Genomic DNA, 24,824 nt, shown 5'->3' with positions numbered 1-24,824 from the left:
TTAATTCCTGACACTTCGGGTTGGTCTCTCCTGCAGCAGTAGAGTTGGGGCAGAGGTCCACTTCATCCCAGAACCCACCCCTTTTGCTATACTGAACTAATGGGTAAACCTGGTCTGCCATTAAGAGAAATCGTGGCATTTCAGCTCTTCCCCAGAGAACTAAAAAAGCAATTCACAAAGGAGAGAAAGCCGAGAGAGAGCTAGATCTTCAGCACAAAAAAAGCCTATATAAATGTACAAGTAAATAAATACACACACCTACATACATACTGACACACAGATATATGTTTGCATACACAAACATAAATACATACACACATACTTATACACAGAGAGACGGGCATACACACACATGCCCATACACACTCACGTGTACTCTCACCCACAAACTGAGAGAGGAGGATGGAACAGAATATCATGAAATTCTGAAAGAAAAAAAAGTTCCTTCTTTTCTTGGAGATGTCAATATCATTGGCTACTATGCCCTTATTTGTAAGCCCCACCCCCTGCCCCCCCAGTTTTCCATTTGAAGACCTAATGACTCCTGTGACTATGTCTCATATGACTATGTGACTATGTCTTAGAGCCTACCAATAAGAGAGATTAAATGAGCCCATAAGCACCAAGAACCAATCTAATCTGGTGAATAGCCAGCCGTATGAGAAGGGTTAGGGTCAGGGATAGGGTTAGGGTTACTTTCCTCAGATTACAGCTTGAACCAAGAGTGGTGGAGCTCTGCTTCTTGTCCAGTCAATTCCACTGTCCCATGGTTGAATATCTGGGCTTGTCTGGCAGTGCCTTCTCAAAAGCCATCATCTTAATGTCACTTAAACATGGCCCTGAACTCAAATAGGTGCTAGGCCACGGCAATGTTGGCAGAGTCTGCACATTCCATCCATTGTAAACATTTACGCCATTTACACAAGCCCATTTAATAAAAATGACAACCACAGCTATCCAAATATCTGAAGAGAACAGCCCATGGCTCACTAAAAGAACTTCATAACCACCACTATGATCAGTAAAATGCTCACTGAAGTATCCTATAGGATTAAGCCTGGAAATGATCCATGCTCAGTCTCAAATGTGCTTATATGAACAATGTTACCCATCTTAGAGTTGTCTCTACACAGGTTTAAAAATAATACAATTTAACAACAGACCATTGTCTCTTCGATTTCAGTCTCATCACTGTCTAGTCCTTTCAGTGACAAGAATAATGTCATCACTGTTCAGACCTTTCAGTGGCAAGAATAATGTACATCTCAAAATAACATTAGTTAGTAAGGTTTGTATCTCTTTCTATTTAAATGTCTGTCTTGCCTACTACCATTATATACAAATGCAGATTAATAATATAGTATGAGAAATGATTAAAAAAAATACAGCTTATCTCTTCTATACAACAGTTCAATACAGGTAATAGTATTCTCATTCGAAAGATGCCAAGGCAGAAGTAACGAGAATTAATTTGTCCAAGATGTATGATTTCTTGTCAACCTAAGTCTAAGATTAAAGATTAAACCCCCTTCATCCTACTCCCTGCGAAAATTGTTTTCTTGGCATACTCTGAAGACCTAGACACAGTTACAGATGATGTCAGCAAGCTGGCAGTTAATTCTTGTCCCCCTTGTTGTCCTTGTGCTTCCTGTTCCTAGCCTGTCAATAACAGACTTGTAACAACATTTGGCTCCAAGTAGCTTGTTGCCATGCAGTGGGATACTTTCAGAGCCTCAAATTTACATAATATTTTTCTTGCCAGCAACAGTGAGTCATAACTAAGTGGAATTTACTATTTCTTCCCTTTTATGTTCTTTTCATATTAAATGTATTACAATTTTGGGGGAGATATGCCTCAGAAAAACTTAATTTGGAATCTGAGAAGTCCAGGCTCTTTTGTAGAAATGAATTCATTACCTATGTGACTGCATGTTTTTAAAAAGCCTTATTTGAGGTTTTCTATTGGCACTATTAATTGAAAAAAAGAAAACATCTTTCTCAGTTGATTCAGTCTTTATACTTATAGCCTGTCTGTTACCATAGCACTGATTGTCATGTCAAAATTGTGATTAGAAACACTCAGAGCTAATCAGGAAAAAGGCCAATGGAGGCTGCATCCAGGCCTCAGTAACCCATGACTACTAGGCTAATTGAGCAATAGAAAGCTTCATTTCAAGAGACCTGGTTTCAGGATGTAGCTTTGCCTCTTACTGTGCATATATAGGCCACTCACTGAATAGAAAGATCATCTTCAAACTTGATTTCTTGATTGAAGAGGCACATGTAAAACAGTTGCCTGTACTAGTTACACAAACTTATTAGCATCTCTGTGCTTAATTCCAATTAGCTATAAAGCAGGACCAGAATGCTATGGCTGCCTAACTCAAAGACACTTCTAATACATGGCCACCAAATACATACTGTTGCTTTTAGTAGCAAAGACATTGAGGTGAGCATTGAAGAACAAGGACTTATATGTGGTGAAATGAATGTAAGAACATGGAAAAGAAGGTATCATGCATACAGGCACAAGATAGGTAGAAGCCAGGAGAGAGAAAAACACATATTGCATGCAATGAAGTGGGCAGGTCAGCCAGAGTGAAGTACACAAAGTCATGAGGGATGAGTAGTAAAAATGAAGCTACATTCTAGAGGATGTTAAAGGCAGAAAGGCCAGATGCCACACTTAGGTGAAAAGGATTGAAAAGCTCAACTGGAACTTAAGGCAATGTGCTTGGCTTTTAAGAGACTCTGCTATCAGCTTATGTTTCAGGGGGTAAAAAGAAGCCTACTGGCTTTACTATCATAACTGGTTTCATAAATTTAATTGTCAGAACTGTAATACTATGTCCCATCATATGATCACTAGGCATCTTAGCTTGCTTCTAGGTCATAAAAAACACCAAGTCTCAATGTCTTGGCCAAGTGCAGTTACTGTCTGAATTGCTTCTGTTCTATTTATCTACAATAGATTTCAAACCATCTCTCAATACTATTTCTACCAGGAAGCCTTCTTTAGGAATATAGATCATTCTGGATTACTTTATTCCAGTTCCAGATACTTCAACCCGAACATCTAATTCTTAAAAATAGTATCCTGGAGGAATTATCATCAACCTAAGAATAAGAGAATAGGCATCCTGGTAGCAGGCTGTTACAGTATGGATTGTGCTATTTAATGTCACTGGTTTCTTTCTAGGTTAAATGGTTTGTTTGCACTCAAACTCTAAAACATTTTAAATCATTCACTCAAATAACAAAATAATAGGAACTCCACAGATTAAGCTTCACCTCAGAGATTGATGCTACACAGGTGAACAAAACAAAACAAACAACAAAAGCAAAGCAAACCAAAATAAGCAAACAAATGAAACCCTCATCTATACATGTAATCATATATATATATATATATATATATATATATATATATATATGTGTGTGTGTGTGTGTGTGTGTGTGTGTGTGTGTATGTGTGTGTGTATATATACATACATACATACACACACACACACATATGGTATGATTCTCTCCTTGAAATAGAAATGTTCTCCAACTATGATCTCCATTAAATTAACTTTAGGCCTCAGCAAAACGGTATCTATGTTTCTTATATGAGAGGAATGGAAAACTTTCATTTTTGAGGTGTTTTTTATTTTTACTGGTGAGGATGATAAAACAGCACCCAAACCTCATGCAGAGAATTTGTTCTAACAAATTGGTTTTCACACTGTTGCACTGACAGTGTTTGGAAAGATATTTATGGAATAAGAAATATGAGGCAGATGGTCAAGAGATAAAAAGACCTACATATTTCCTTGAGCGATTTTATAGATGTAAAGTCACAGTTCTACTAAGAGGCAAAGGAATTACTATCAACAAAAAGGTCCGGATGAGGATCTGCTTGCATCCACAGGAAAATGGAACTGATTTATTAACCTACAGGAAGGGGAGGGATTAGAAAAAGACTTTGTGGAGTGTTTTGATTATTCCTGAAGAGACTAAGACACCCTGGGACTAGAGGTGGGATTATAATTTAGTAGTAGACTTGAGGTAAAGGCAATTCTCAGCATGAAGGGTAAAATGTACCTGACATTTTTCAAAATATCTTAAGAATATATCTAGATTTGATCTACTTAATCCATAGTGAATTATTTTAAAGTGTATTTTATTTATTTATATTTTGAGGGTCACAATGACTAGCCTAGAACTAGATATATAGACCAAGCTGTTCTGGAAGTGTCTTAATACTGAAATTAAAGGTGCGAGCCACTATACCCAGTTTATGATAATTTTGGATTTTTTCCAAGTTAAAATTATGAAATTTGTGTATTGGTCATACAAAAGGCAGTATTCAAAGTATAAAACTGGCAAGAATTTTGTTTTATATATTTCTTGTGATTAGTCTTTGAAAACTTGAATGTATTTTATTTATACAGAGAACATGAGTCACAATACTACACTTTAACTGGTAATGCTTGTTTTATTCAGAATTAATAACATTTTATCACAGAACTTCTATGGGGCAGTACCCCATGCCCAAAAATCTACATTTGTTTCATTGTAGTGGAATTAATTTTTAAAATTAAGAAATTTAAAAATAAAACTTCTAAAACTCAGAGTAGGAGATATTGCTCAGTGGGTAAAGCACTGCCCCTAGGTATTAAGTTTGATCCCAGGGTAGAAGGAGAGAACCAACTCCTGCAAGTAGCCCTTCGATCTATACAATCCACAACTATAAAACACACAACTAAATAAAATGTATTTGATTGAAGATTTTTATTTCATGTAGCCCTGGTTAGCCTGGAACTCACTATGTAGGACAGGCTGCCTTTGAATTCAGAGATTTACAGTATGATACTGGGGAAACTCAATCAATTTCTCAATCTCACCCCCCCCCCCTCTCTCTCTCTCACACACACACACACACACACACACACACACACACACACACACACACACGATATATACACATCTTAGGTGGGTGTGGTATTGAGTCAGCAGTTGGAAGGCAGAAGCAGAGGGTCTCTACGGGTTGGAGGCCAGCCTGAACTCCAAGAAAGCCAGGACTACATAGAGACAGACCTTGTGAATAAACAAATAAAGAAATTACAACTGCCTATATGTGTACAATAAAAGTTAAATATAATTGACCAACCCATTCTCTTCAGTCATACTTTTTAATTAATTCCACTTAAGCATTAAGTCGATTAAAATTAGTAACAGGAGGGAGGGCTGACCATAGCAACAACCTGCACACATAGAAGACACCAGGAGGATCCTGGACCTAGTAACAGTATGAACAAGCCAAAGCGTTGTTTTATCTTTGCAAAGATTAATGTTTTTAAGATAGTTTAAGAAACAAATATCAACACGTTTACCTCATAATCTTGGATATAATTTTAAACATTTCAAATATTCTATACTAAACGAAAACAGCTGTGAAAACACATGTATCGGAAACATTAGGCTTTAAATAAGCTTCTGGTTGGCGGTTTCCCGCCCGTGGAACGCAATGAAAACCGCCCCTGGTGTGCGGAGATGTGACTCAGCCGGTTACCACAGTGAAGCCCCATCGGCCATTTTTAATGAGGTCAGTCCTAATGCATCCGGTGATTACAGGAAAAGGCGGGACCTCAGGGAAACTACACCAATACGATCATGGAAAGGAATTCCACTGTCAGTAACTAGGCGCGGACTGCAGAGCGCAGGACCGGGGGCGGAAAGCGTTAGTTAAATTAGTCCGGTCTCAGGAAACAGTTTCTGCGGCTTAGCGGAACTACGGATTTCTAGCAGAAAAGGTTTCTGTCCGGAGTTTGGTATCTGCTTCCGTTACAGAGCGGAAGTGTGGTTCGCCAGAGGACGACCCTTGGACGAACTCACTCTCCGCTATATGCTTGGCAGGAATCATGTCGAGTTTGGCGGTCAGAGACCCAGCCATGGATCGATCACTGCGGTCGGTGTTCGTGGGGAACATTCCGTATGAGGCGACGGAGGAGCAGTTAAAGGACATTTTCTCGGAGGTTGGTTCAGTTGTCAGTTTCCGTCTCGTCTACGATAGAGAGACTGGAAAGCCCAAGGGTTATGGCTTCTGCGAGTACCAAGACCAGGAGACTGCGCTTAGTGCCATGCGGAACCTCAATGGGCGAGAATTTAGTGGGAGAGCGCTACGGGTGGATAATGCGGCCAGTGAAAAGAACAAGGAGGAGTTAAAGAGCTTAGGCCCGGCAGCCCCCATCATTGACTCACCCTATGGGGACCCCATTGATCCCGAAGATGCTCCAGAATCAATTACTAGAGCAGTCGCCAGTCTGCCTCCAGAGCAGATGTTTGAGCTGATGAAGCAAATGAAGTTGTGTGTCCAAAACAGTCACCAGGAAGCTCGAAACATGCTACTTCAGAACCCACAGTTGGCGTATGCTCTGCTGCAGGCGCAAGTGGTGATGAGAATCATGGATCCAGAGATTGCACTGAAGATTTTGCATCGTAAGATACATGTCACACCACTGATCCCAGGCAAATCTCAGCCTGTCTCTGGGCCTGGCCCTGGCGGGCCTGGTGTACCTGGCGGGCCTGGTGTACCTGGCGGGCCTGGTGTACCTGGCGGGCCTGGTGGCCCTGGCCCCGGCCCTGCCCCTGGCCTCTGCCCAGGACCTAACGTTATGTTGAACCAACAGAATCCTCCTGCCCCTCAGCCTCAGCATTTGCCAAGAAGACCCGTGAAGGACATTCCTCCTCTGATGCAGACCTCTATCCAGGGAGGAATTCCAGCTCCTGGGCCAATACCTGCCACAGTTCCTGGACCTGGTTCCTTAACTCCGGGAGGAGCAATGCAGCCACAAGTTGGCATGCCTGTGGTTGGTCCAGTGCCCTTAGAGCGAGGACAGATGCAGATGTCAGATCCTAGACCTCCAATACCTCGTGGACCTATGCCTTCTGGTGGCATACCACCTCGAGGACTACTGGGAGATGCGCCAAATGACCCACGTGGAGGGACTTTGCTCTCAGTGACTGGAGAAGTAGAGCCCAGAGGTTATATGGGACCGCCACATCAGGGTCCCCCAATGCATCATGGTCATGACAACCGTGGCCCTGCCTCACATGATATGAGAGGAGGGCCATTGGCAGCAGATCCCAGAATGCTAATTGGAGAGCCCAGAGGTCCCATGATAGATCAAAGAGGTCTGCCTATGGATGGTAGAGGAGGTAGAGAATCTCGAGGGATGGAGACCCGGCCCATGGAAACGGAGGTCCTGGAGCCACGTGGAATGGAGAGAAGAATGGAGACCTGTGCAATGGAAACCAGAGGCATGGAAGCAAGAGGACTAGAGATGAGAGGCCCTGGCCCTAGTTCCAGAGGTCCGATGACTGCTGGAATCCAGGGTCCTGGCCCCATTAATATGGGGGCAGGTGGCCCTCAGGGACCTAGACAGGTTCCAAACATTGCAGGAGTGGGAAATCCTGGAGGTGCGATGCAGGGGGCAGGTATGCAAGGAGCAGGGATGCAGGGGGCAGGGATGCAAGGAGCAGGAATGCAGGGAGCAGGGATGCAGGGGGCAGGAATGCAGGGAGCTGGCATGCAAGGGGCAGGGATGCAGGGAGCAGGAATGCAGGGAGCTGGCATGCAAGGGGCAGGGATGCAGGGAGCAGGCATGCAGGGAGCTGGCATGCAAGGAGCAGGGATGCAAGGAACCAGTAAGCAAGGTGGAGGCCAGCCTAGCAGTTTTAGCCCTGGGCAAAGCCAGGTAACCCCACAAGATCAGGAAAAGGCAGCTTTAATCATGCAGGTTCTTCAGCTGACTGCAGATCAGATCGCCATGCTGCCTCCTGAGCAAAGGCAGAGTATTTTGATTTTGAAGGAACAAATCCAGAAGTCTACTGGTGCTTCTTGAAAGGTTTTCAACTTAGAAGTACTTAGTTATTCCTTCAGGGTTTATTCTGTGGCATGAAGTGGGTGCAAAAGCTGTCTTCTATGTTCGCACACTTGAACCAATTAAGGTCTCCTTCTCCCTAAATCTTAATCTTATTTCTAGTCTTGTCACTTTCTGTTTCCCTTTTCCTTTTTTTTGATTGAGGGTAGGGGGTGGAGGGAGTGGACCTGTTTACTTTGTCACTGTTACTCTACTGGGTACCCTGAAAATAACTACATTATACCAAATAAGGTTATAAGGAAGATGCAGCAATGACAACATGTCTGTACTTTGTTAACTGTGTTTTAAAAATACCGAGTAAACTGGAGCTACATAAAAATTGAAAGTAGCTTGTTACAGTATTGATATACTAAGGTAGTTTATAAAGTTTTTTGGTTGTATATTGAACTAATTGTCAGAATGTTAAGATACACTTTTTGATAAACCAAACTACTGTATTTTGGAGTCAGTAGAGTAGTAAGGTTAATGTTTTGTTATTTTGGAATTATTTCAAAGTATTGGAGCTGACAGTCTGTGGTATAGATGTGGGTTGTCTTCTTTCTTTCTTTTTTTTTTCCTTTTTGTTTTTAGCATTGTTATCTGTAAAAAGATAGTTTTCATTTATCTGAATTTTTTGAGACCATTAATATGCTTGCCTGGTCCCAACTGTGGTGATTTTGCAGGACAGTTGTAGCTGAGTTACATAAGGCTTCCTTTGGGGAGACTCAAGTGATCTCCTTTAATATATTTCTCTATAAAAAATTCTTAAGCCCCAAGTCTGGTTGTAAGTAGTTTTTTTCCCGTCATTTAAAAGGATCAGACATGGTGTTGGACTTTCTTGAGTAATAGAGGTTTTTTTTGTCTTGTTTTGTTTTGTTTTTTCAGTAAAGCTTCCAGGTTCTTGATAAACCACTATCCATACACAGATAAAATCCATTTGGTCAGTACAGAGAATATCCAGTAAAATAATTAAAAAAGAAAAATTTTTAATCTTTGCATTTTGACGTGTTTTACAGTTTGATGACTTAGACAAACTGCTTTCCTGTCCTTACTTTGCTAGAACTGAGGTCTAAGTAGACTGACAACTCTGCTTAGTTAACTTAATATTTTATTTCTTATGACCCACAGAAGCCATTTGGGCATAACATACGTTCCTATGAGATGTGTTTTAAAGTAAGGAACATGGAGCTTAATACTTAATACATTGTGTTTAGAGCTACCATATTATTTTTTGACCTTGAGTGTGTGGCACCTGGACACTGTCACACCTAGTTAGTGAGCAGAAATAAGCACAAGCTCCTACTTAACCAAGTGACAGTTCTCTGTAGGAAAATAACTACCCAGCTACAGAGGAAAGAGTAGCCTTAGGGAGAGAGCTGGCCCAGGCTTGTTTTCCCCTGGCACAGTTGGAGCATTTTAAGTGTACAAGGTTTTCACTCCTAGCCTCTTTTCCACAGATTTAGTTTTTGTGGGAGTGTTAAACTTCCTGTGGTTTCCTCTTTCTCTATTATGCTGAACTGGGTTTGTGTTCTATACCTTTGAGCTAGTTCTGGCTAATTCCAATTGCTTGCTTCTTCCGAAATTGCAGTTGCTAGCCCAAAACTTCCTACAGTCTTTGTTATAAAAAAATCTCTGCATTGTTTATTTGAAAATTAAATAAAAAGGTTGTATAACTAAGGTATTTTTGTATGTTTAATTTTATTTAATACATCGAGAAATAACTTTTAAGAGATACATGTATACATACATAGAAAAAAAGTGAAACTAAGAAAACTGATAGAATACCTGTAATTATTGTTATGTAGTTCAACAGCTGGAATATTACAAGGACACTACCAGTCCATTGTGACACCTTCCACATCAGATGTGTCCTTTGAAATACTGTGTTCCAGGTTTCTGTTTTTTTTTTCCTCCTAAAGATTTATTTATTATATATGAGTACACTGTCGCTGTCTTCAGACACACCAGAAGAGGGCATCAGATCCCATTACAGAGGTTGTGAGCCACCATGTGGTTGTTGGGATTTTAACTCAGGACCTCTGGAAGAGCAGTCAGTGCTCTTAACCACTGAGCCATCTCTCCAGCCTCGGTGTTCCAGGTTTCTTAAGCACTGACAGCATTTGTACTGGAAAGGATTATGTTCACTTACAGCCCCCAAGTTGTACTTACAATAGAAAATAGGGGACATGGGAAGTGCTTTGCAGTAAAACAGGAAAAGAAAAGGTAAAACATCCAGTTGGAAAAAAATTCTCATTAAGAACAAATTTATCTTTATAGGACTTAGATTCATTACAAAACAAATTATAACAGCTCTTTGCATTAAGATACAAATTAGGAAAAAGCACCTGTAATCTTCAAATGGAAAATAAGGACTTTAGGGTCATCCTTGGCTATGTAAGGAGTTGTGTCTACCTAGGGCCACATTAGCCAAAATAGTTTCTCATTTATAATTAAGTACTTAATGTATTCTGGTATTGATGCAGAAAATTCATTTTTTGAATGGTCTTGATTCATTTATAGGAAACTAGTTGAGACTATATATCTGGCACACATTTGTTCACAGTATCACCCAAGGTGATAGAATGCAATACTGATTACCAGCTTTCTTTAGGGTTTTTTTTTTTTTTTTTGTTTTTGTTTTTTGTTTTTTTTTTTATCCAGCATTACATGCTCTGGGGGTTTATATCATGATTGACTTTCACTAGGTACCTTCACAGTAGCCTTTTCCTTCCTGTTACTAACGATTGATGTACAAGTGTGAGTTTCTAGTTTGTAAATTTGTATGTGAGGTATACACTGATTAGATCTGTCCGGAGTTGAGCTAATCTTAAGATTGTTACATGATGGATTTTATTGGTTAAAAAAAAAAATTGTGAAAATGTATATCACAGCTTGCAAATCTTGGTTGTCTATACCGTGATAGAACATTAAGAAAGCTTGCAGAACCTCAACTTCCTGTGGTGTGTCTGCTTTTCTCTTAGGTATAGTGTCTTAGGACAATTAGGAGCAGCCACCTACTGTGATAGGGAATCTGAACTAGTCATATCTGAGTCCTCAAAGAAGGTTGGCTCCTGCGTCATTTCCTCAGCTAATCTAAACAGACTTCTCCAGTTGAAACATGCTACTCTCATCAGGGTATTATCAAAAATGCCAAGAAGTGATTTATACTGAGGAAATCATTAATATGTTAAAGATACAAATATAATATCAATAAGTGCTATTTTAATATATAGTATTGATGTATAGTATTTTTAAATAATTTAGATCTGATGATAAGATCTTGCTGTTCTTTTGTGTACATTTATACACTCTGAATGCTTACTGTTTTGAAATTCTTACTTTTTTGAGACAAGGTCACACTATCAAAAAGTAAAAAATACACCAGGGTACTTTGTAAGTAATGTAGTAAGAAAACCCAAGCCATTACCAGCTGCATAGGAAAATATTTCTTTATAACTGACTTGACCTAAGGCCTAAAGGTAGGTAAAATATTCAGTGGGTGAATAAGATACCCTAAATCTCTGATTATAAATCTTCCGTGATTCAGTATGTATAATATTTATATGCATTTGAGATCAACTTCAGATTATCAAAAAATTAATCCCCCCCCTCCCGCCAAAATCTGCCAGTTAATGATTTGTGGTCTGCCTCAGTAGAGTAGATAATACTGTAGACACAAGAAATGAAAACTGTCTTCTTACTGTTTAACCAGAATTCTGTCATTACATGCAAAAATATGTAAAAGCATATGAACCATTTCACGCACACATCTGACCAAAAAATATCTCCTCACCTCACTGCCTGCAGTTAATGTGAAGCAACTTACACCAATTTGGGAATCCATTTATAAACTTGTGGGCATTAATGAGAAGGCTTCGAATTAATCTTCCTCAGAAAGAAATTAATTTGCAATAACTCAGTTTTCAATTCTCTTCATCTTGGGCATTAGCTGTAATAGAACTTGAAATATGTATCAATTTAAAAAATAACACACCTGAGCTAATGGAACTTTATCTGCTTTGCATAGTGTATTAACATTCATAAAATAATACTTCATAGGTATCATAATTTTCTCATAGCAGGTCAGTATAGCATGATTACAAATATTGGCAGGTAGAAACAAAATACATTGCCTATTAGAATTTACTTCTTTTAAGCCTGTACCTAACATGATTTCGTTTCTAGTCAGAGAAAAGGGGCTCCATCCCATCTTCTTGTTTTCAGCATCAGAGAAAACTGTGCTGGCAAAACTCCTAGGATAGTTATTAAGTTTATTACCAAAACTTTGAAGATTACCAAAAATCTTCAGGCAAGAACTATTGAATTGGTAGCCTGTTAACCAATTGGGCCTGCACACAGGTTTCACTCAAAGCTTGTTATTTTGAATGTGTAAGTTTTTCCAGTCTTGTGACAGATTCAGCCTCTTAAGTTATAGGGCTGCCAATCGATCCATGTAATACTTGGGACTTAACAACTATCCTTTTGTAGAAATACATGTCTATTAGGTTCATTGGATTCATTAGTGTCTAATTTTGCCTGCATGAAATAAGAGAACTATTTGGCAAGTGGTTTATCAAGGTTATTCCTATAAGAACAACCAACAAAATAGCCCAAAACAAACCAAAATGACAACAAAGACTAAAACTTGTTAGTACAGATTTTCTATATTGACCAAAGAAATTCCCACAATGCCTGCCTGACTAATATTGTTCTCACAAACCTTTTGAACCTTTAATACATGAAGCTCGATGGCCACCATTCATGAGGTACTCATTACTCCTGTGCTTCAGTTATGTCAACTGGGTTTGTCCCCAAGTGTCTATTAGTTTTATTTATTACTGTAGTATGCAGATATGAGCCTGGGCTGAGGTGGTACCCACCTTTAATATCAACATCGGGGGAGACAGGCCAACCCAGTCTATAGAGCAAGTTCAGAGAACCTGCCTTGAAAAACATACATACACATAGAGCTGTTACATAGTCATAGACCTAGGTCTAGGTAAACAGGATGCTATCCAAACTGTTGAACGTTTTAAAGATCCATATGTGTGTATGTATGTCACATCCATTGTTTTACTACAAGTTCATACCCTCCTCTTGCTACTGTTATAATACCGCTAAGATACAGGTATGTTGAATTAGTATCAACATAAAAGGTTATTTCTATGCAAACTATTGAAAACTTACAAAAGATTTTATAAAATTTGGTTAAAATAAACGTTAAATTCTTCCAGGGGCAAGATCACTTTTTGGTTACTTTAGCAGAGATAGCACATGCCTTTAATTCTAGCCCTTTGGAGGCAGGGCTGGGCAGATGGACCAGTGAGATTGAGGCCAGCTTGGTCTACGTAGAGAGGTTTAGGACAGTCAGAGCTACATAATAAGGCCTTTATGCAAAACAAAACAAAGCAAAACAGGAAAAAAATGTTTTGAACATATTTGGATAAGTAGTTGAATCTGTCTGTCCCACATTTCAATTGAGAGGAACTTTGAATTTTAAACAAATCATGTCGAGCCTTCGGTTTTTCTCAGGAACTTTTCAGATAATGAAGGGAAAACCCCCTCAGGAAATATTAGGCTTGGTACTGCTAATCATCAACCCTCCCTCTCCACAGGGATTACTCAGGAAAGACAGCAGCGGGTCACCTCTCTGGCCCTCCTCCCTCCTGCTCTGCCTGGGGTTAAATGCTCAAGCAAATGGGATGTGGTTTAATCTCTCCCTGTTAAAGTGGTTCTTGAATGAGCAGCCTGGGTATCACCTGGGAGCACACTGGAAAGGAAGAATCTTGCCTGTCATCCCAGACCTGCTGAGTCAAATTTTACATTTTAATAAAGTCTCCAGGGACTTATAGCCAAAAGTTTCCCTGGCAAAACACTGCCTGATAAGTAATTCTAAAATAATAAAACAAATTACCTTAAAGATTACTATTATGAGAAATAGGAGGATTTAACACGAACACAGAAAATCAAATTGGGAGGGAAAAATCCCTACCCAGTTGGAGGACTATATAGAGTGAAGACTTCAGCTAGAAGCCATATTTGAACAAGTCATGAACAGAAATCCTGTTTGTTTATGATAATCATGTAAACACTTGCCCTGATGAAAAACCCAACATAAATGCCACAGCTGACATTGTTTTGGGAAGACCCTTGAGTGCAGTTAGTCAATGTATGTGACCTTTTCGTTTTTCTCCTGAGCAGAGGGGGTGTTAGGTAAAAATGATGGGAATAATACATTTACATTTTATTATATATTATCACCTGAAACAATGAAAAACTGCTATAGCCATGATGATATCTTTCACAAAATTATGTTACAGTATCTTATTTTTTCTTCACTCTAGCAAGTCTTACTGCTAAGATTAAATTACCCACAAAAATGTTGACTTCATCTTACCATATGGCATTCCCTCTTCCTGGGAGCCAAGGATATTTCCTAAGAATGTTTCTCATCCCTTATCCTCTAGGCAGTGAGAGGATTTGTAAAACTGCAAGATCATTTTGCTTACTATGCAGTGAGAATTAACCCATGACAGAAACCAATCACCACGTGTGGTAAGTATTCTGAGGTGATAAAAGGAGGGCGCCGATACAACCCAAACCCTCCAAGGTCCTGCCTAGATCTGACAGTCTCCAAACTGTATGCTGCAATTTGTGCCTTCTAGGGTAGTCTTTGCATTTTATTATAATTAAGGGTCTAAACTAACCAAAGTAACATTTGAAAATTAATTGTATTGGGGTTTTGGTTTTTCTCAAGGGAATGTTTAGATTGAGTTTAAGTGATTGAGCTTAAAATCTTTCCAGCAAATCATTTAAGTTCAAAGCAGCATCTAGCTGTTTGTACTGCTTTGAATAGGAATGGCTCCCATAGACTCACTTGTATTAATGAATGCGTGACCATAGTGCAAGACACTATTAGAAGGCATAGCCTTGTTGGAGGAAGTATGTCACTGGGGAGGCGGGCTTTGAGACTGAATAAGCTCAAGTCTGGCCAGTGTGTCTCTGTGTGTAACTCTCAGCTCTCTCTCTCTAGCACCCTGTGTACCTGCACACTGCCAACCTCTGAAAGTGTAAGTCAGCCTCAATGAAATGTTTTTCTTTATAAGAGTTGCCACAGTCATGGTGTCTCTCCACAGTATTGGAAATGTAACTAAGCTGGTGCCGATGTCCAAGCCCCTTGGTGAGGCTATGAAGCAGCCCGAGAACATTGGTATCACCCCTGCTCATGGTCACTCTTTGTATTCCAGAAGTAGCCTTGGGCTTCAAAGGTAGCTTCCTGGGGACCGCAGGTAAGCTAGGAAGATGATCTGCTATCTATTTAGCCAACTAAAGAAGGAGCCAGAAGATTAGATTAGAATATATTGCCAAAGTTACTGGGAAGCCAAGCAGAGCAAACAGAAGGCAGATGAAATTAGTCGGCTTGGAGAAGAGTTTGAACCAGAACAGCTGAATTAAGTCTCAGAGGCTGAGAACATCCTAGGCCTAGGTAAGATTGTACGGAGGCTAGAAACTTCCAGGACTAGGCCTAAGTTAGCAGACAGAGGCAGTAAACCTCCAAGACAATAATTATTACATCAGGCACATAAAAGCTACTTTTATATCCATGTGTATGTATTTTTACCTCTCTTGGGTATAAATTAGGAGTGGAATTGTTCTATCATGTAAAAACTCCATAGCAAACTTCAGATGAGCTGTCAGACTGGTTTTTATGTGTTTTTTGTTTGTTTGTTTGTTTGTTTGTTTTGAGGGGGCAGGTGGTGAGACGGGGTCTCTCAAGGTAACACTTGTAATCCTGGAACTCAGTGTGTAGACTAAGCTGGCCTTGAACTCACAGAGACCTGCCTACCTCTCTGCCTGAGTGCTGGGATTACATTTCTGTTTCTGCCCCTTGGTGTTCGCTTCCTACAAAAAGAGAAGTCGAATGAATTAGCCGTTTCTTAATTTTAGCTTTTTTATTATAGGTAAGCAGATAATGAGGTGGTGAGGTCTTTAACATATGAGAGAGATTATTCCTTTCATGATTTACGAACTGATCTGAAGTAGGAATGCAGCACTAGAAGGAAGAGTTTTTGGTGATTTTTCCCCCTAATTCTTTCAATAAGGACAAGGAATTATTTTCATGGTTTATGGCTGTACAGACACTGGTTGATTTTGAAGGGAACTAAATGTGCTTTTTCAGGGAAGACATACAACCTTACATAGTGAGCTTGGTCTCCATCTGCATTCAAATTGTGCCTCTAGCACACAGTACTTCCATGACTCATTTCAATGCCTTATTTCGAGTCTGCACACTAGGATAATTACCACCCACTGCAGTCTCGATGACTGTTTGAGAACACACTTTAAACCATGCCTGTGTATAATATGCTCTCAATGTGAGGTATATGATAGCTTTTGCTATTATTCCTAACACACGCATGCACACACACACGCACAGAGTGTGGATTTAGAAGGCATAAAAACAACTTGAAATTTAAGCCATGTCTCTTTGCTTCCCTAGCTATTGAAAGATAACAACCTACAGACATGGCGAAAAAAATCAGCACGACTATTTCCACCTCATAAGCAAACAAGGATAACAAAACAAAATAGGAGCCACAAACACTCTAGGGCCCTGTCCTTAAAAGAGTTAAAAAGGGAGACTTAAGAAAAGAAAACAAAACAAACCAGAGAAGGCATAGGGTATTTTCGCTCAGGGTATTTTAAACAAGTCTGCATAGGGACAAAGTGGAGAGGCTTATGAACAAAGCCAGCAACTCGCTGTACCACTCCACTGACTCGCTAAAGCAGTATTCTCTATAAGAAGAAGAGTAACAGAGTGAACAAGAGGAAAAGCAATCTGGTAGATTGCTCCCCTCTGGCAATCTGACCTAAGACGTTCCAAGCTCCTGCAATCTTACTTTAGACAAGCTAATAGAAACAGAGTCAGGATCCGATCTAACTTGAGCTCTCCTGGCTTGTTCATTTCTCTGCTTCATTTACAGCTTCACCACACAGTGGAGGAAAGATTTCCAAAAATATGTTTCTTTTTGTTCAAGGAAAACTTTAATAACCTTATAACAAAGTTGGAGGAAGTGTTTGCATTTATTATAATATTGTTTATAGAGTGCACATGCCTTAAATGCTTTCTTTTCTTCTAAGTGCAGTGTGACAGTTACTCACCACTCCCTGCTTTCCCTGTAGAATGACATATGTCTTTAGAATAAATGGATTAAAATGTTATGGCTCAGCTAACCTTCATTTAGTGGTTTGTTGTTCACACTGGCTGTGTTTTCGAATTGGACTTAAGGAAACAGTCCTGCAAATTTACACTCAGAGGAAAAATGTGTTTATAAAATATTTACAGGCTCAACTGAATACATTTAAAGTAATGAAAATTGTGTATTTATGCCTTTTTATAAACGAAAACTCAAACTAAAATGTTTCTGAGTTACATTAAAAACCAAATACCATCTATTTAGTGATTTCAACTTTACTTAGGTTCTCTCTCTTTTTTTAAAAAAAAAAAGATTTATTTATATAAGTATTCAGTAGCTGTCTTCAGACCCACCAGAACAGGGCATCAGATTCCATCACAGATAGTTATGAGCCACCATGTGGTGCTGGGAATTGAACTCAGGACCTCTGGGAGAGCAGTCAATGCTCCTAACCGCTGAGCCATCTCTCCAGCCCCTATTTAGGTTCTCTTAATAAGTATAATTTAACAATAAAAGTTAATATATAAATTTCATCCCTAAAAGAAAACATGTAAAAGCTGTCACTATTTTGAAGAGCATTCACTTTTAACTATTGCCTTTCTCCCCAAATTTTTACTTATAATTTTTTTACTTACAAAGACAGCAAAGAAGATATGTTTTCAGTCTTAAACATGTATAGTTAATGTAAATGTAATATTACATATCTGTGCTTATGCCTTGGCAGCACTAACTACGTGTAGTTAGTGGCAGTTCAGCCCGTTAGTAGGAACGGTTAAGACCTAGATTGCTACCTGGCATGGTGGTACACACCTTTAATCCCAGAACTCAAGAGGCAGAGGCCAGCAGTACAGAGTGAATTCAAGGACAGCCTGGACTATGCAAAGATCCTGTCTCAGGAAACACCCCAAACAAATCAAACAAATCACTAAGAAATAAACAGATTGATAGAAATATTCGAATTTAACTAACACATCAGTGCCACACGTTGCCGTATATAGTATCTAGCGTAGCGCACAGCACAGATGTTGAAGATGGAGGTTATTTCATACTTAGAAATCATTTTAGGTAGTTATTTAAAATCATAGATGGGGGCCAAACAGATGGCTCAGTGGCCAAGCGCACATAATGCTCTTGCAGAGACCCGTTCGGTTCACAGCAATAAATAACATCAGGTGACTCACAACTGCCAGAGAACTCCAGTGCTTAAGATTTGGCACCCTCTCTGACAGCCTCTCTGAAGGTGTCTGCACTCATGAGCACACACCCACACACAGTCACGCAAGTATACACATAATAAAAAATGATAAAGATAAATCATTTTTAAAAGTCTTAGATTGCCCAGCCAACTAGACAATTCCGTTACTAATTGTGATATTAACAATATTAAAACTGGCGGCCAGTTCCTAGGCGCCACATACTTGATAACTAATCCATCACCTCCAGTCCACTCTTAAATGATGTGTAACACATGGAAAGCAAAAAGTAAAGGTACAACTAGCTCCGGTTATTCCTTTTTCATCTAGCAGACCAGGTGTGGCTGGCTGAGCTTGGTTGTCAACTTGATACACCTGGGAGTAGGAACTTCCATTAAAGAATTGCTTCCAGCAGAACATCCTGTGGCAACTTCCGTGAGGCATTTTTGATGACTGATTAATGTAGGAAAGCCCAGCCCATCGTGAGTATGACTACCTCTAGGTCGGTAGACCCGCTCTGATAGGGAATGTGGCTGGACAAGCCTGGGGGGCAAAGCCTGTACATCCTATTCCCGAGTGGGATGGTCTGCTTCAAGCTCCTGTTACGAGTTCCTTTCTTGCTTCCACCAGTGAGGGACTGTATCCTGTAAGATGACATAAATGTTCCTCCCTAAGCTGCTTTTGGTCATGGTGCTTATCACAGACATAGAAAGCAAGATGGGACTTTAGACCTCAAGATGATGCCTGCTGTTTATTCTAAGACCCTTGGCTCGGTGTGGAACTTCCAGCCCTGCATTCTTCGCCCTTACAGACACTTGTATTTGCCCTTTCTGGAGCTCCAGGGTGAAGTGCTTAATGTTTGAATCAGCTGCCTTGAAAAAAAGACATTTACCTGTGGCAGGCCCTTCTTTTCTGGGGAATGTCAAATAAACAGAACAATGAAATCTATGGAGCTCCTTCCTTCCTTTTTTCCTTCCTTCCTCCCCTCTTTCTTTCTTTCTTTCTTTCTTTTTTTCTTTCCATCTGTCTTTCTTCCTTTCCTTCTTCCTCCCGTTTCTTCTTGTTTCTTTGTTTTATTCAAGACAGGGTTTCTCTGAATCACTGTAGATGTCCTGAAACACCCTCTCTGTTAGAACTGGCTAGCCTAGGCTTAGAGATCGCCTGTCTTTCTGGGATTAAAGGTGTGCCCTGTCATGCCAGGCTAGAACTCCTTTCTTTAGAACCATCTGGTTTTAACACCTGGAACAGAAATAAACCACAAAACAACTAGGTCTACCTATCAGAATTCCCTGTGGTTTCCTAAAGAACAAGAATTCTTGGACCTCATCCCCAGAGATGCAGATTCAATATAGGGTGGCTAAGTCTGTTTATTGGTTTGAAACTCTAATCACAGCCATGCTCACATTAGAATGTCCCAAAAGGATTTGGTTTACTCAGATAGAAAGAAAAAGTTATACAGTCTGTTTGTTTGGACTGGAAGCCACCCACATATTCCTTCTCTTGCTTGGGTTTGCAGGGAGCCCCAAAGACTGCTTGTGAAGCTACTTGCACACACATGCTGCCCTTTAGGTTTGCTGATGACTGTGCACCAGGGAAGGTTTTAGATCTAAAGGTTAGACATCTTCCTCCCCAAATCAACACACACACACACCTCATTTTCTACACTTACTCTTAGCCAAAAGGCCAAAAGTGATCACACCTCATTTTGTAAAGGATGACAAATTGCTAAATGCTCTCACAGTGAAAACAAAAGACCCCTTTCTGATCTTTAAAATTCTTTTCCTCTGCCCACTCTTCTTCCTTTTCCTTCATTTCCTCCTCCTCTTCCTTCTCCTCCCCACTTCCCACCTCCCCCACCTCCCCCTCTTCCTCCTCTCCCTTTCCTCTCCTACCTTCCCCTTCCTCTTTTTTCTTCACTGCAAGGAACATTCCTCTGAATTCCATCTGTTAAGTACTGAAGTCATCCCCCCCACCCCCGTGGACCCACAAAGTGTCTGTCTGAACACAAATAAGGAACAAAAGTCAATTCTCCTCTTATAACAAGGATTATCTTTGGATATATTCACATACGAAATAACAAAGGGGTTATAAGTGGCATAGACTACTGGGAAAATGAAATTAAAGATATGCCCATAAAAGACCTTGTGATTGTTTTTTTCTAGACACTGGTTTTGTATTTAAGTGCATTTAAGGGTGCAGAATGTGTGTGTGTGAATTCGTGTGAGGGTGTGTGTGTGTGTGTGTGTGTGTGTGTGTGTGTGTTTGTGTGATGTGTTACAGTCTGAACCAAATAAGTCCTAAAAAGGCAACTGTATCTTTTTACAAAACACACAAACCTAAACCTTATACATCATTTTGCATATGTATCAAGTTACCTTAATTTTCATGAAGACAGCTGGCCAACAATAATGAGAGCAAAATGAATGGAATGAAGTGTCCTATAAAGCTTTTATGTACAAAAGTGCCCATAACAACACAGCACCCCACACGCTCATGGACAGTGGTTTGGATACACTGACTGTGGCATATCCACATAGGCAGTACTAAACACTAATACATAAGAAGGCTAACTGCTGCCCCCAACCCTGAATTTTCCAGTCCAGGGGCTGGGCTGCCCTTCCCCTAGAGGCTCTTCCCTATATAATCCAGACATTTTTGTCTCCCACCTCTTTTATTTCTGTGCTAGCTCTTTCTCTTCTTCTCTTTCCCCTCCCCTCTCTTTCCCTTCCCATGGCACTCCCCTGGCCTCAGTCCTTCCTCGAGGCCAGTGAACTTGCCTGAGAGGAGAGCAGCTTCCCCCAAAGCCTTGCATTTAATCTAATCTAATCTGGTTTGAATTGGCGCATTTCAGCAGCCAAGAAATAATTTATCAGATGGTGCCGGGTGTTTAGGGTTGGGGGCAGGGTGTGCCAGATGGGGAGTGAGAAGGATCCTGGGAGAGCCTGGAGGCTCTGCTTAGATATGCAAGATATGCATAGCAGTTCTATGTCCTGGGGTCTTAAACTATGTGTGGTTATGTTATAGACTACAGACATAAGTGAACTGAAGAGGCCAGGCACAGAGACCTCATAGTGCATGATTGTATTCCAAAGGAAGAGGAAAGTGCTCTAAAGAAAAAGTTGGGGCTTTGGGTATTTTTAAGGAAAAGCCATTGGGATCATTCAGAGACCAGGAAGGGGCCTTAACACAAGCAGAGTTTCTGCACGTGCCATTACATGTGACACTTAATTGAGATGAGTGCTTGTGGCTGGAATACTTTCCAGGATATCCTACTTTAATAGAAAGAATAAATAATTGCTTTGAAGCTCACTTATTTAGGGATGATCATTTAATTACATTAGTCCTGAATCAGTGCCAGGATATAAAAGGAGAAGACAGAAAATTATACTAATAAGACACCTGCTAGCATCTAACAACCTGTGTTGTCCCCTAGATCTTAGAGAATGGTTTCTGGTAAAGCACAACAGGGCTTCATAGTGGGGGGAGAAGTGAGTACATGTCTCAGGATTCAAATATCCGTGTGGAAAGCATCCCTCAGCAGACAGAGATGCTGTAGGAGAAATGAGCAGGATGCACTTCAGGATGAGTCTTGTTGACTGGCTCGAGTTCTTTGCCACTGCCAACCTACTTTTTGACCATTTGTTGCTCATGTAAGCAATGAAGTTGGGATTATATGTACAGCTTTTGTTTTCCTTTCAGATCACTAGTACTTTTTTTTTTAAACTACAGAAGACATAACTAAAGGCTTTGATGTGCTCATAATTTCAGGAAAAGGGTTACTTTTTTGGGGTTTTATTGTTGTCTTTTGTTTTATTTTGTTTTAATGTTGTTGGTCTATCAGCGTTTCCAGCAGAACTTTCTGTGACTGGAAATTCTCCTACGTGGTGATAATAACTGCTATTAGCCTGCAGCATTGACATGGAGTTAGCTAGGCTTACAGAAGAAACACATCTTTACTGTAACACCACTTAACTGTAAATTCAAGTAGGAAGCCTAGTTGCTATTTTATTGCACAGTTCAAGCCTTTCCATGACTCTTTGTTTATTTGTTTTTGGGTTTTGGTTGTTTGTTTTTTGACAGAGTCTCATAGAGTACAGGTGGGTTTCAAGTTCTCTGTGTAAATGAAGCTGGCCTTGAGCCCTTGCTCTTTCTACCTCTACCTACCCAGGTCCAGGATTCAGGTGTGTGCCACTACATCTGAGTGCATGGTGGACACAAGTCTTGGGGACCCTCTGGTCCCATGTTCTCTAACATGATCCTTGAAATGACTGATTTCTGAAATGACTGGAAGTGACAGGAGTGGAGTTGGGAGCTTTCAGAGTGAGGATGGCAAATGTTCACTGGTTCGTAGTTTCTAGAAGGAAATGGCTTTCTCTGGGAAGCCTGATAAAGAATTCCATATTCTTACAGTTTTCAAAAAGAGGTCCTTATGAAAAATCTGAAATCATCCCAAACCAGTAAACTTTAAATACTTGTACACAAGAAACAGAAATCAAGGGGCCATAGGGAACTTGCTAGAAAACATTTGACCAGGTTACAAGAAAATAACTATCTTTTGATCTTGTGCTGGTTTATATATGCTTGGCCCAGGGAGTGGCACTACTAGAGAGTGTGGCCTTGTTGGAATAGGTGTGTCACTGTGGGTGTGGGCTGTAAGACCCTCATCCTAGCTGCCTGGAAGCCAGTATTCTGCTTGTAGCCTTCAGATGAAGATGTAGAACTCTCAGCTCCTCCTGAACCATGCCTGCCTAAACACCGCCATGCTCCTGTCTTCATGATAATGGACTGAACCTCTGAACCTGTAAGCCAGCCCCAATTAAATGTTGTCCTTATAAGAGTTGCCTTGGTCATGGTGTCTGTTCCCAACATTAAAACCCTAACTACGACAGATCTTAGTAAATCTTCCATGTTCCAATCTCTGGTCTAGATGCTGCAGAATTCAGGACTTGGAATAGCTAAAGCACCATCTCAGGTAAACTAAGATAGAATTTTCCTTTATTATTTTAGACTTAATGGTATTTAGTTTTTTCTCCCTTTGTTAGATTATGTCTTGGCTTCAGTAAAACTGCTATTTTATAACATTTTACTTGTTGCTTACAAAGTCAGTCTCTTTCAACAAAGTCAGCAGGATATGATACAGTAACTTCTATCCACCCACCCCTGCTGTCATGTATTTTGGTCATTTCCCCAGATAATTTAGAATCCAATGGCCTTACTAGAACAGAGACTCTTTAAGGCACTTTTATTCTTTCTGGGCAGTGCAATGATTCACACACTGTCTAGTAGCAAGATTGAAAGAGTTGCTGGCAATTTTCTTCTCACTATAAACCATTGTGCAATCTTCTCATGAAGCAGAAACTCTAGAGTTTCCATTTTCAGACCTTTCAGAAGTGTGTGCTTTAGACAGAAACACACACACACACACTAGACTAAACTAAAAACTATACATGCTAGCTTAATCTAACCATTTTAATTTCTGAACTTCCCTTCTTAATTCTCTTTCTCCCACCTTAACATTTATAAAATTAGGATATGTCTTAAAATCTACATGGAAAAGAACCTTGCTGGACTCTAGGCAGAAAAGTCGGTTTCAATAACATTATTATCAGCCAACTAGAGAAATTATGTTTTAGCCATGTTAGACTATATCGGCTCTTCAAAAATCTCATTCCAAACTCCCCAGTTTAACTACTGTCATTGGAAGTTAAATTTCAACTTACATATTTGAATTCTTAATCTTTTAAAAATGTCCTTAGGAGGATTACATTGCTGAGCAGGTTTGAAATGTAAAGTTATTTCTTATTTAAAAGTCTGCGTATCCTTCAACAGATAATGTAATTAAGGGGAGAAGCTGCCAGATTTCTCTTAAATCAAAAAAATGTTGTACTGGAGCTAAATTGACTCAACTCAATACCACTGGCATTCTTAGAAAAGAAGCAAAGAGGGGGCTGGAGAGGTGGCTCAGTGGTTAAGAGCATTGACTGCTCTTCTAGAGGTCCTGAGTTCAATTCCCAGCAGCCACAAGGTGGCTCACAGTCATCTGTAATGGGATCTGATGCCTCTTCTGGTGTGTCTGAAGACAGTGATGGTGTACTCACATACATACAATAAATAAAAATCTTTTTAAAAAGGAAAGAAAAGAAGCAAAGGGACAGAAACACAACAAAGCCAAGGTAGAAGTGTTAAGTCCATACATTAGAGGCTCCTGAGGATTCTAGACAGTAGCACCCTGAAGCTAGGAGGGAAGGCCTCTTGATCTTCTGTCTCCAGAGCATCTAGAGAATGCCTTTCTCTATTTGAAGACTTTTCTATCTGTCATAACAGTTCTAGGAAAGATATAATCGATGTCACAGGAACTTCAATTTGATTGCATCTCACAATAACCATGGAAGCTCTAGGACACTGTCATCCTTCAGCTGTAAGAAAACAGCTCTGGATTTAGCACTGTTTACACAGCTGTGTTAAGAATGAGAACAAAACACATTATAATTCATACAGCAGAGTTCAGCCTCTATAGCTCCCTGATT

The 24,824-nt window shown here is 40.0% G+C and overlaps 2 protein-coding genes across 2 annotated transcripts in view; one reads left to right on the top strand and one right to left on the bottom strand.

Annotated features, from left to right (window-relative positions):
* Positions 1-24,824, bottom strand: part of PRKG1 (protein kinase cGMP-dependent 1) — a gene marked incomplete at its 5' end in the record, with an annotated part of 1,033,183 nt that overhangs the window by 471,461 nt on the left and 536,898 nt on the right. The gene's annotated exons all lie outside the window — the stretch shown is intronic.
* Positions 5,861-9,569, top strand: CSTF2T (cleavage stimulation factor subunit 2 tau variant). Its single transcript, XM_080912120.1, has one exon. It carries the CDS (start codon positions 5,907-5,909, stop codon positions 7,887-7,889), a length of 1,983 nt encoding a protein of 660 aa, XP_080768246.1. The 5' UTR covers positions 5,861-5,906; the 3' UTR covers positions 7,890-9,569.

This window comes from Micromys minutus, assembly GCF_963924665.1.
Source record: "Micromys minutus genome assembly, chromosome: 2".
In the NCBI taxonomy this organism is placed as follows: Eukaryota; Metazoa; Chordata; class Mammalia; order Rodentia; family Muridae; genus Micromys; species Micromys minutus.
Note: the sequence above shows the minus strand (reverse complement) of the source record. Positions and strands in the feature narration are given on the sequence as shown.